The 12,128-nt window shown below is 39.7% G+C and overlaps 1 protein-coding gene across 1 annotated transcript; it reads right to left on the minus strand.

The window, feature by feature from the left end:
* Positions 1 to 3,798: 3,798 nt before the first annotated feature.
* Positions 3,799 to 11,964, minus strand: LOC116368834 (zinc finger protein 135-like). Its single transcript, XM_031819271.1, has 4 exons — positions 11,449 to 11,964; positions 10,988 to 11,085; positions 10,678 to 10,855; positions 3,799 to 5,622 (listed from the first exon to the last, which is right to left on the minus strand). Exons 1-4 carry the CDS (start codon positions 11,660 to 11,662, stop codon positions 4,520 to 4,522), a joined length of 1,593 nt encoding a protein of 530 aa, XP_031675131.1. The 5' UTR covers positions 11,663 to 11,964; the 3' UTR covers positions 3,799 to 4,519.
* Positions 11,965 to 12,128: the final 164 nt, after the last annotated feature.

The following is a 12,128-nucleotide window of genomic DNA, read 5'->3' on the forward strand; positions in this document are numbered from 1 at the left end:
TGACCCCAGCCCCCCGACACATAAACTACTGCATAAATACTTCAATGAATAGGAAGTGTGTTTATACAGAATTCTTACTGACAAGCCCTTAACCAACAATGTAGTTAAGAAAAATAAGGGTTAAGAAAAAAAGTTACACAATAAAAAAACTATACCGTGGCTACAGAGTCAATGTGGAGGCTGTATACAGGGGGTACCAGTACAGAGTCAATGTGGAGGCTATATACAGGGGGTGCCAGTACAGAGTCAATGTGGAGGTTATATACAGGGGGTACCAGTACAGAGTCAATGTGGAGGCTATATACAGGGGGTACCAGTACAGAGTCAATGTGGAGGTTATATACAGGGGGTACCAGTACAGAGTCAATGTGGAGGCTATATACAGGGGGTACCAGTACAGAGTCAATGTGGAGGCTGTATACAGGAGGTACCAGTACAGAGTCAATGTGGAGGCTATATACAGGAGGTGCCAGTACAGAGTCAATGTGGAGGCTATGTACAGGAGGTACCAGTACAGAGTCAATGTGGAGGCTATATACAGGAGGCTATATACAGGAGGTACCAGTACAGAGTCAATGTGGAGGCTATATATAGGAGGTACCAGTACAGGGTCAATGTGAAGGCTTGCTCGTGTTTCTTGGCCCAAGTCTCTTCTTCTTATTGGTGTCCTTGAGTAGTGGTTTCTTTGCAGCAATTCGACCATGAAGGCCTGATTCACACAGTCTCCTCTGAACAGTTGATATTGAGATGTGTCTGTTTGTTCAACTCTGTGAAACATTTATTTGGGCAGCAATTTCTGAGGCTGGTAACTCTAATGAACTTATCCTCTGCAGCAGAAGTAACTCTGGGTCTCAATAAAATGCAAATTAATTACTCATCAATCATCAAAATCATGTGATTTTCTGGATTTTTGTTTTAGATTCCGTCTCTCACGGTTGAAATGTATCTATGATAAAAAATGACAGACCTCTACATGCTTTGTAAGTACTTAGTAAGAAAACCTGCAAAATCGTCAGTGTATCAAATACTTGTTCTCCCCACTGTATAGCCATATTATAAAGTATGAAAAGGCTTGTTCGTTCACATGTCATGAATTCACTATGACATGATATTTGTATTACGACTTTTATTATGTAATAGATCATATGGGTTGAAAAGTGTTTCATTAGAAAAGTATGAAAATCAAATTAAATATTATTATTCACGTGCCGAATACAACCGGTGTAGACCTTAGTGAAATGCTTACTTACAAGCCCTTCACCAACAATGCAGTTAAGAAAAATACTTGTTAAGTACAAAAAAATAGTTTTGTTTAAAAAAGAAAGATGCACAGCGCCCTTAACCACTGGAGTCTCTTCACTGTCTGATCTTCATTCCTACAGCCTTCATCCCCATCCCTGGAGTCTATTCACCGAGTAAGTAAAGATAGTTTAAGAAACCTCTCCCATTCTACTTGTCTATTTTCTTTGTTTAGAAATAGTCATTTGTGTGACCTAATGATTTTCCCTACAATTTCTTTTAAGGATTTAGAAATATAGAACATGTAGAACGAGGAATGTCAGAGTCTGGAATAAAAACATATACAGTTGGTTTACAATGTATATGACGGTGTGTCTAGACATTAGGGACCGTCTATGAATATAAAAGGTGTTTACAGTAGTAGTTATATAGGATGAGCCTTGACTAGAATACAGGGTGGAGTACTGGGTGGTAGACGGCTAGTAACAGTGACTAAGTTCAGGGCAGGGTACTGGGCGGAGGCCGGCTAGAGGTGACTATTTAACAGTCTGATGACCTGGAGATAGACCACACATTAACCACACAATAAGTATTGTGGTGGCAGCATCATGTTATGGGTATGCTTGTCACCGGCAGGGACTGGTGAGTTTGTCAGGATCAAAAGAAATATGAAAGGAGAAAAGTGTAGACTTTGTATAGGCACTGTACAGCCTTAACTGTGGAGTGACCCCATAAAATGGGATATCAGCCAACTCAGTGACAACTACAGAACACAACAATGTATAGTTTACACAAATATTAGTCTCTTAGCTCTTATTGCAGGACTTTGACTGTGGTACATCACCTCCCCAGTCAACGTATTGTGTGTATTGAAAATTCATATAGGACTGTACAGCTAGCTAACTGGCTACTGATCAACCTATTGTGTGTATTGAACATTCATATAGGACTGTAGCAGCTAGCTAACTGGCTACTGATCAACCTATTGTGTGTATTGAACATTCATATTGAACAGCCTTACCTATAGAGTAGCACCACCACCCATCAGCCCATTCTCTTCTTGATGTCAAAGCTGCAGTGTATTGTTGCTATAGGAGTTTATGATTAATAATCCTATTTACTTCAAGACACACTAAGATGTCACCATACTATTCATTTAAAGCCCCTCTGTCAGATATAAATCATCAGAGTGGGAAACCAACTGACATGGAAACAATGGAGCAAATGTATCACTATCAGAGGGGTGTATTATGACATCAGATAGAACTACTCAGACATTCCAAATATCACTTGATTATCAGAGGGGTGTATTATGACATCATATAGAACTACTCAGACATTCCAAATCAGGCTTCATCCACATCATGAAGGTGGATATTGATCCAACCATTTCAAAAGTAATGACCGGCCTGACGGAAACAGGTTATGCCTGAACAATTTTATAAAAGCCGACAAACTATATGTTAGTTCGTTTGACATGCTGGGGACTTCTTGCGTCAGTAAAAATGTATAAGCGAGTAATGGAGGTGGAAACTCCTTTATGAGCAAATATTTATATAATAACCATCACATCTTAGTTAACTTGGAGTCATGCGATGATATGTTGTGTGGTCCTCCCACTACGACTTGGGAACCCATGCAGTTTATTAGGCTACAGATGAAATAAGTTATGAACTTCACAGGGTGGTGAAAGTGCACGTGATGAGCTTGATGCTCCTTTCCAATACATATTGATGGTCTTATTCTGGTGACAGGTGACATGATGATCGATGCTTGGCTGCCATTTGACAAATAAAATAATATCGCTCTCATCCATAATAATCTCATCATGTAGGTAGCCTACCAACACTGTATATATGAGCTGCTGGCTACAGTGCACGGGACAAGAGAAGTTTTGCTATATAATGCAACAGTTTCATTAAACCATCAGTAGAGTTGAAAATGCGATGGAAACCATTGGGAATTTAACAGCAAAAGTTATTTATTTGTCACGCAAAGCCTTTAATCTGCAATAAATCTGTTTGATAGAAACATTTCTGGTGGGAAAATGTATATATTGTTTTATGCAGATTTTTGAATATTCACATGAAAATCTGTCTCAAATTACATGGAAACTTAGCTACTAAGGTGGATATCGATCCAACACCTGCTGCTTATTCAAACCAGCCCACTGGGCACAGACGTCAGTTCAACATCTAGTTTCTATTTACATTTCTTTGATTCGTCAACTAAAGTGAATTCAACATGAAATCAACACTAAATGTCACCTGTCATTGGATTTAGGTTGCTGGTTGGGTGAAACACAAAATGTTACCAGTCATTGGATATCGGTTGCTGGTTGGGTGAAACACTAAATGTTACCAGTCATTGGATTTAGGTTGCTGGTTGGGTGAAACACAAAATGTTACCTGTGGAAACAATGTTTATTCAATCAGTGGGAGGCTTGTAAATTCCCCCAGGAAAGTGGAACGAGGAACTCTTCTGTGAGACAATGATAAATAGCAATCCTTGGGAGAGTTGTGGTGGATATTATAAAATAAGGATCTGCTGGAGTCCAAGTCAAACCAATATTCTTTATTTCTGAGCTCAGAGAGAATAACAGAGTTACACAGCACAGTGTAGACAGTCTGAATTCCTGAAGCATTGAGTGATGAGCACATATCTTTATAGTTTCCTGTTCCTGGGCGGGACTTTATTCATACAAGGACACAGGTGCAAATTGGTTTGCAACACAGGATGATACTCCCAAGAACAGGAGCTTATAATAGGACAGTTTCACAAGGTTAGTCACATACTCAGTTATGTGGACACACAAACAATTAACATTTTCCATTACAGAGTCTGAACATTTTCATTTCATTAAATCATCAGTGGGCCAACAATGCAAATGTCAACAATGGAACTAATGCATCACATCCAAATATCACTTGATTATCTGTAGTGCTGGAGGAATGGCACACCCAGATAAACACACACAGAGTTTAAAAAAAGGACAGTTTAAAACAAGGAACCTGATCTCCTTTATATTCAAACTGACAGACTCCATAGTCAATTCATGTTTTCTAATAAAAACAAACAAATATATGTTTGAGTATACCCTGTACCATTTAATTCATATGGTAATGACAGGTAAACACATTGTCAGTCAACAATATTAGACAACGGGAGCACTGTGTATGTTCTCTGATGAATTTTAAGTCAATGTGATGTGAAATATCAACATACACGCTAAGAGAAGCCTTCCCCTCTGTGTGCAGTATAATGTGTTCTTTCAGGCTTCCTAAATGGGCAAATGGTTTGCACCCTGGGAGGAGTGGTAAGGCTTCTCTCCTGTGTGTATTCTCTCATGTTGTTTCAGGTTTCCTCTCTGGTTGAAACACTTTCCACATTGGGAGCAGTGGTACGGCTTCTCTCCTGTGTGTATTCTCTCATGTTGTTTCAGGGTTCCTCTCTGGTTGAAAAACTTTCCACACTGGGAGCAGTGGTACGGCTTCTCTCCTGTGTGTATTCTCTCATGTCCTTTCAGCATCCCCGAATGGTTGAAACACTTTCCACATTGGGAGCAGTGGTAAGGCTTCTCTCCTGTGTGTATTCTCTCATGTTGTTTCAGCGCCCCCGACTGGTTGAAACACCTTCCACATTGGGAGCAGTGGTAAGGCTTCTCTCCTGTGTGTATTCTCTCATGTAGTTTCAGGTCCCCCGAATGGTTGAAACACTTTCCACATTGGGAGCAGTGGTAAGGCTTCTCTCCAGTGTGTATTTTCTCGTGTTGTTTCAGGTGTCCACTCTGGTTGAAAAACTTTCCACATTGGGAGCAGTGGTAAGGCTTCTCTCCTGTGTGTATTCTCTCATGGTCTTTCAGCATCCCCGAATGGTTGAAACACTTTCCACATTGGGAGCAGTGGTAAGGCTTCTCTCCTGTGTGTATTCTCTCATGTTGTTTCAGCATCCCCGAATGGTTGAAACACTTTCCACATTGGGAGCAGTGGTAAGGCTTCTCTCCTGTGTGTATTCTCTCATGTTGTTTCAGCGCCCCCGACTGGTTGAAACACCTTCCACATTGGAAGCAGTGGTAAGGCTTCTCTCCTGTGTGTATTCTCTCGTGTTGGTTCAGGAATGCTTTCCGGTTGAAACACTTTCCACACTGGGAGCAGTGGTAAGGCTTCTCTCCTGTGTGTATTCTCTCGTGCCGTTTCAGCACCCCTGACTGGTTGAAACCCTTTCCACACTGGGAGCAGTGGTAAGGCTTCTCCCCTGTGTGTATCCTCTCATGTTGTTTCAGTTGTGCTTTCTGTTTAAAACTCTTTTCACACTGGGAGCACTGGTGTCGTCTTGCTTGTTTGGACTTCCCTGGCTCTGGTTCCTCTGAGTCTGGTCTTTCTCCTGCCAAAGATAGTGTTATTTTTAAATAGAGACCCAAATGAAACCACATGATAAAACAACCTTGCTATGAGGGTAAATCCTAAATCCGATCTCTTAATAACCTGATGCCAGTTTTAACAATCTTAGTGTGATTTTAAAACAAATGTAGAGCTTCCTGGTAATTACTGCTATGTTTACATTACTTATTCATCCTGTTTTACAAGTCAGAACACAAAAACCTAGACAATTCTAGGACACTGAAGACACAGGCGTCGCTGGATTCCAATTGAACAGGTGGTTCTAAATATATAACATTCATAGCTGTATGATACAGAATGTGACCTACACACTTCCTTAAACATCAAATAACTAAAGAAGTAATTTTGTGTGGAAGTCCAAAACTTGTTTTTACGTTGAAGATACAAAGCACATCAGTAACATCTCCCCGTTGTTGAAAGGGTTTGACACATTGCTGTTTAAATGGACCAATTTCTTATTTAGACATTCACAGATTTTCAACATTTTGATTATCGCTGATGTCATATTTTGGGTAAATGTTCCTAAAACTGATAGTAACAACAAAAAATATATATATAAACGCAACAACAACAAAAAAGATTGCAGAATTTTTTACATCCCTGTTAGTCAACATTTATTCTTTGCCAAGATAATCCATCCACCTGACAGTGTGGCATATCAAGAAGCTGATTGAACAGCTTGGTTATTACACAGGTGCATCTTGTGCTGGGGATAATAAAAGGCAACCCGAAAATGTGCAGTTTGTTCAAACAACAATGCCACAGGTCTCTGAGGGAGCGGGCAATTGGCATGCTGACTGCAGGAATGTCCACTGGAGCTGTTGTCAGGGAATTTAATGTACAGTACCAGTCAAAAGGTTGGACTCACCTCCTCATTCAAGGGTTTTTCTTTATTTTTACTATTTTCTACATTGTAGAATAATAAAGTGTTAAATCAAAATATATATTTTATTCTTCAAAAGTTGCCACCCTTGCTTTCTCTCAAACAGCTTCACCTGGAATCCTTTTCCAACAGTCTTGTAGGCGTTCCCACATATGCTGAGAACTAGTAGGCCGCTTTCCCTTCACATCTGCGATCCAACTCATCCCAAACCATCTTGATACAATACATTAGATTCAAAGGTACCAAAAAGTACAGTAAAAATTACTTCCATCTCTGGAAATGTGGACAAAAAAAAAAAAAATGATTAAATAAAAAACCGTGGGGGATTGTGTAGGTCAGGTCATCTGATGCATCACTCTCCTACTTGATCAAATAGCTCTTACACAGCCTGGAGGTGTGTTGGGTCATTGTCCTGTTGAAAAACCAATGACAGTGGGACTAAGCCCAAACCAGATGGGATGGCATATATATTTGTAGAATGGTGTGGAAGCCATGCTGGTTAAGTGTGACTTTGATTTATTTATTCATGACATTGTCAACAGCAAAGCACCCGCACATCATCACATCTCCTCCTCCATGCTTCACGGTGGGAACCACACATGCGGAGATAATCTGTTCATCTACTCCTCGTTTCACAAAGACATGAAGCTCTGATCCAAAAATCTCAAATTTGGACTCATCAGACCCAAGGACAGATATCCACCGGTCTAATGTCCATTGCTCGTGTTTCTTGGCCCAAGCAAGTCACTTCTTCTTATTGGTGTCCTTTAGTAGTGGTTTCCTTGCAGCAATTGGACCATGAAGGCCTGATTCACGCAGTCTCCTCTGAACCGATGATGTTGAGATGTGTCTGTTACTTGAACTTTGTGAAGCATTTATTTGGGCTGCAATTTCTAAGGCTGGTAACTCTAATGAACTTATGCATCAGAAGTAACTCTGGATCTTCCATTATTGTGGTGGTCCTTAAAGTAATGATGGACTGTTGTTTCTCTTTGCTAATTTGAGCTGTTCTTGACATAATATGGACTTTTACCTTGTCACAACACAACTGATTGCGGAACATTTCGACAACATCCGGTGATATTGCAGAGTGCAAAATATATATTTTTTATGAGAAATATTTAACTTTCATGCATTCACAAGTGCAATACCACAAATTAAAGCTTAAGACTCCATAATGTTTCATCATTAGATGCTACAGTCCTCTAAGACTCCATAATGTTTCATCATTAGATGCTACAGTCCTCCTTTAAGACTCCATAATGTTTCATCATTAGATGCTACAGTCCTCCTTTAAGACTCCATAATGTTTCATCATTAGATGCTACAAGGCTCCTTTAAGACTCCATAATGTTTCATAATTAGATGCTACAGTCCTCATTTAAGACTCCATAATGTTTCATCATTAGATGCTACAGTCCTTTAAGACTCTATAATGTTTCATCATTAGGTGCTACAGTCCTCCTTCAATACTCCATCATGTTTAGAATGTGTCTGGAAGCGCTACTCTATCTATTCTACTCTCATCCTTTCGGTTTTAATAATATTAAAAAAATAATAATGTTATAATAGGTAATAATTAACTTTAATAACTAGGGTTAATACCTGCCTGGCGCACCAACAAAATATTTCTTTAGCCCCCTCTAACAATACCACTACAGAATTAGCATAGTAGGCCATGTAACTTAACCTGTAGTGACACCCAGCCCGTGAACGGGACAGTTATCATCATCTGACACTAATTAGCATAACGCAACGGACATAAATCTTCCTAGAAAATCTTCCTATTCATGAAAATCACAAGTGAAATCTATTGGAACACAGCTTAGCCTTTTGTTAATCACCCTGTCATCTCAGATTTTCAAAATATGCTTTACAGCCAACGCTAGACAAGCATCTGTGTAAGTTTATCATAGCCTAGCATAGCATTATGCCTTGCTAGCAGCAGGCAAACTTGTCACGGAAATCAGAAAAGCAATCAAATTAAATCGTTTACCTTTGATGAACTTCAAATGTTTTCACTCACAAGACTCCCAGGTAGACAGCCAAAGTTCATTTTTTCCCAAAATTGTAGGCGAAATAGCTCTGTTTGTTCTTCACGTTTGGCTGAGAAATCGCCAGGAAATTGCGGTCACAACTCTGAAAAATATTCCAAATTAGCTCCATAATATCGACAAAAACATGGCAAACGTTATTTAGAATCAATCCTCAAGGTGTTTTTCTAATATCTATTTGATAATATATCCGTCGGGACAATTCCTTTTTCTCTAGGACCGATTGGAGTAATGGCTACCTCTGCACTTTACGCGAGAATCTCTCTCGGAGCCACCATGTGACCACTTACGCAATGTGCCCCCATACGGCTATTCTTCAACAGAAATGCGTAAAACTACGTCACAATGCTGTAGACACCTTGGGGAATATGTAGAAAGCGTAAGCTCGTTGATGGTACATTCAAAGCCATATAGGGAGTCATTGGAACGCAGCGCTTTCAAAACCTGGGGCACTTCTGGATTGGATTTTTCTCAGGCTTTCGCCTGCAACATCAGTTCTGTTATACTCACAGACAATATCTTTACAGTTTTGGAAACGTTAGATTGTTTTCTATCCAAAGCTGTCAATTATATGCATATTCTAGCATCTTCTTCTGCAAAATATCCCATTTAAAACGGGGACGTTTTCTTTCCCAAAAATGAAAATACTGCCCCCTAACACCAAGAGGTTTTAAGGTAATCAGAAATATTTAGGACTAACTTATTCCTTGACACCCATTCTGAAACTAACTGCAGCTCTATGTTAAGTGTTGCAGTCATTTCAGTTGCTGTAGTAGCTGACGTGTACAGTGTTGAGTCATCCGCATACATAGACTCACTGGCTTTACTCAAACGTCATCGGCATGCTGTTGGTAAAGATTGAAAAAAGTAGGTGCCAAACAGCTGCCCTGGGGAATTCCTGATTCAAACTTGATTTTGTAGCTCTGGGGCGGCAGGTAGCCTAGTGGTTAGAGCGGTAGGCCAGTAACCGAAAGATTGCTGGATCGAATCCCCGAGTTGACAAGGTAAAAAACTCATTCTGCCCCTGAACAAGGCCGTCATTGAAAAAAATAATTTGTTCTTAACTGACTTGCCTAGTTAAATAAAGGTTACATTTGAAAAGAAAAACTCTTTATCCACAATATAGCAGGGGGTGTAAAGCCTTACGTTTTGTCAGCAGCAGGCTATGATCGATAATGCCAAAAGCTGCACTGAAGTCTAACAAAACAGCCCCAACAATATTTTTCATGAATCTCTCTCAGCCAATCAGTCATTTGCAAGTGCTGTGCTTGCTGTATGAACTTCCCTATAAGCTAAAAGTCTATATTTGTTTACTGTAAAATAGCATTGTATCTGGTCAAATAGATTTTATTTGCGCAAAATTTCATTTAATTGAAGATGCTCCAAAGATTTTTACAATCATTCTTCATGTATTTTATCTTTGTTTCATTGTGTACTTTCTTCTTTTTATTCAGTTTAGTCAAATGATTTCTCAATTTGCAATAGGTTTGCCAATCAGTTCTTCAGCCAGACCTATATCCAATCTCTTTTGCCTCCCTCTTCATCATACCATTTTTTCAATTCCTCATCAATTCACGTGGATTTAACAGTTTTTACAGTCATTTTCTTAATGGGTGCATGCTTATTAGTAACTGGGATAAGCAGTTTCAAATGTGTCACGGGCAGTGTCTGGTTGCTCATCATTACACACCACGGACCAACAAATATTATTTACATCATCAACATAGGAATCACTACAAAAAAATGTATGACCTCTTATACACAATATTAGGCCCAGCCTTTGGAACTGTGGTTTTCCTAGACATGGCTACTATATTGTGATCACTACATCTGATGGATCTGGATACTGCTTTAAAACCCATATCTGCAGCATTAGTAAAGATATGATCAAACCATGTTGATGATTTCATTCCTCTACTGTTTGTCACTACCCTGGTAGGTTGATTGATAACCTGAACAAGGTTGCCGGCACTGGTTACAGTTTGAAGCTTTTGCTTGAGTGGGCAGCCTGATCACAGTTTTCCTCCATATTCATAACATCCATATACACCAGTCTATCTTCCTGTCAACTAACAGAACTCTGCTAAATTACAGCACTTACTTTGATGTGTCAAATCTGATCCTTTCTTCTCTTCTCCTCCTCTCACAGTTCCACTCAGCCCCGTTGTTTTCCTGCAGTCCACCAGCAGCACAGACAACCTCTTCATACCCAGCAGTAAGGTGCTACCGGGAGAGGCACGATACAGGGTCTCCGGGAGGGAGGAAGGGCTAGTGTTGTCCTGGTAACCATAAAGAGAGGACACAGACGCATATCATTATGGATGCTGAATTCACTGTTGTCATAAACTGCTTTACAGAAACCCAGCCCCCAAGCAAGAGAAAGCTGTTTGCTTGTCCAGACCAAGCTGTACCATCTGGTGTTCTGATCTGGAGAGACTCTTCTCTGCCACGTCAGCATCAGGATGTTGTTGAAGCTCCCCAGAGGATCCACCATAGTCATGTCTCTCTCCTGTGTTAATGAGAACATCAAAATGAGTAGTAAACTTATAACCGTCTAATAAAATCATAGGGTCTTACAAGAGGCATGAATATGTCCCTTTGATATTTTAAGTAGAGATTATGCTTCAATATTGAATTTTAAAAGCCTGTTATACTAGATGAGGGGAACTTTAATGTAGACCACATGGAGAATTCAATACATTTAATTGAAAAGTCCCTCAAATATATGAACCAATGGCAGATCGACCCTTTAACAATTCCTACAGTACTGAACAACAGATTCAAGTGTAGAACTTCAGTAGAATGCCCCTTTAAAACCACACATTAGTTCAACAACGGCATAGTTTGTGTCCCTGTTAAAGACAGTACTCACTGGTGTTAATCTGATATTCTGTCTCTTCCTCTTTCACTGCCAAAACGTCTTCCTTCTTCACCTTTGAGATAGCATCCTCTTCCTCTCTAAACGGTTCTTTCTCTTCTTTCACTATAACAGCCTCATCTTCCTCCTTTTTCATTCTGAAGTATTCTTTCTCCAAACAGCAGACCCCCTCTTTATTAGCAAGGGAGGAGTAGTTTAGTGAGCTCATGGTCAGGGATGTTATCTAGCTAGCTAGCATTAGCGACTAGCCTAGTGCTAGGCTCAGTATCAATCTTTAACACGTTTGCAAATTGAACCAGTTGATACGTCAACCGAAAATCGTTTAAAACACTGAGATTAGCTAATGTACATTAACATGGTCTAAAACGTCAATCTTTCAGTTTTATGTTGGCTAGCAAGCTACCGACGTGGTTGAAAGAGTTGACGCCTTGTTGTTCCTGAAGAAGCGTCCCGTCCAGTCCATTATACGTCACGCAAGAAGAGTCAACTGAAAGACGCTCATCGCCATCTGCTGACTGGAGTGGGTAACGCAGTTTGGAAACAATAGTTACTACACTTTTTGTATTGGAAAGAACGTCATAATTATTTAATAATTAATGATTTAATAATAAGCTGATACATTTTCTCTTCCAAATAATACGTTCCTGTACACAGAAGCAGAAGCTCAATATGAA

Source organism: Oncorhynchus kisutch, unplaced genomic scaffold (genome assembly GCF_002021735.2).
Source record: "Oncorhynchus kisutch isolate 150728-3 unplaced genomic scaffold, Okis_V2 scaffold2003, whole genome shotgun sequence".
NCBI classification, from domain to species: domain Eukaryota; kingdom Metazoa; phylum Chordata; class Actinopteri; order Salmoniformes; family Salmonidae; genus Oncorhynchus; species Oncorhynchus kisutch.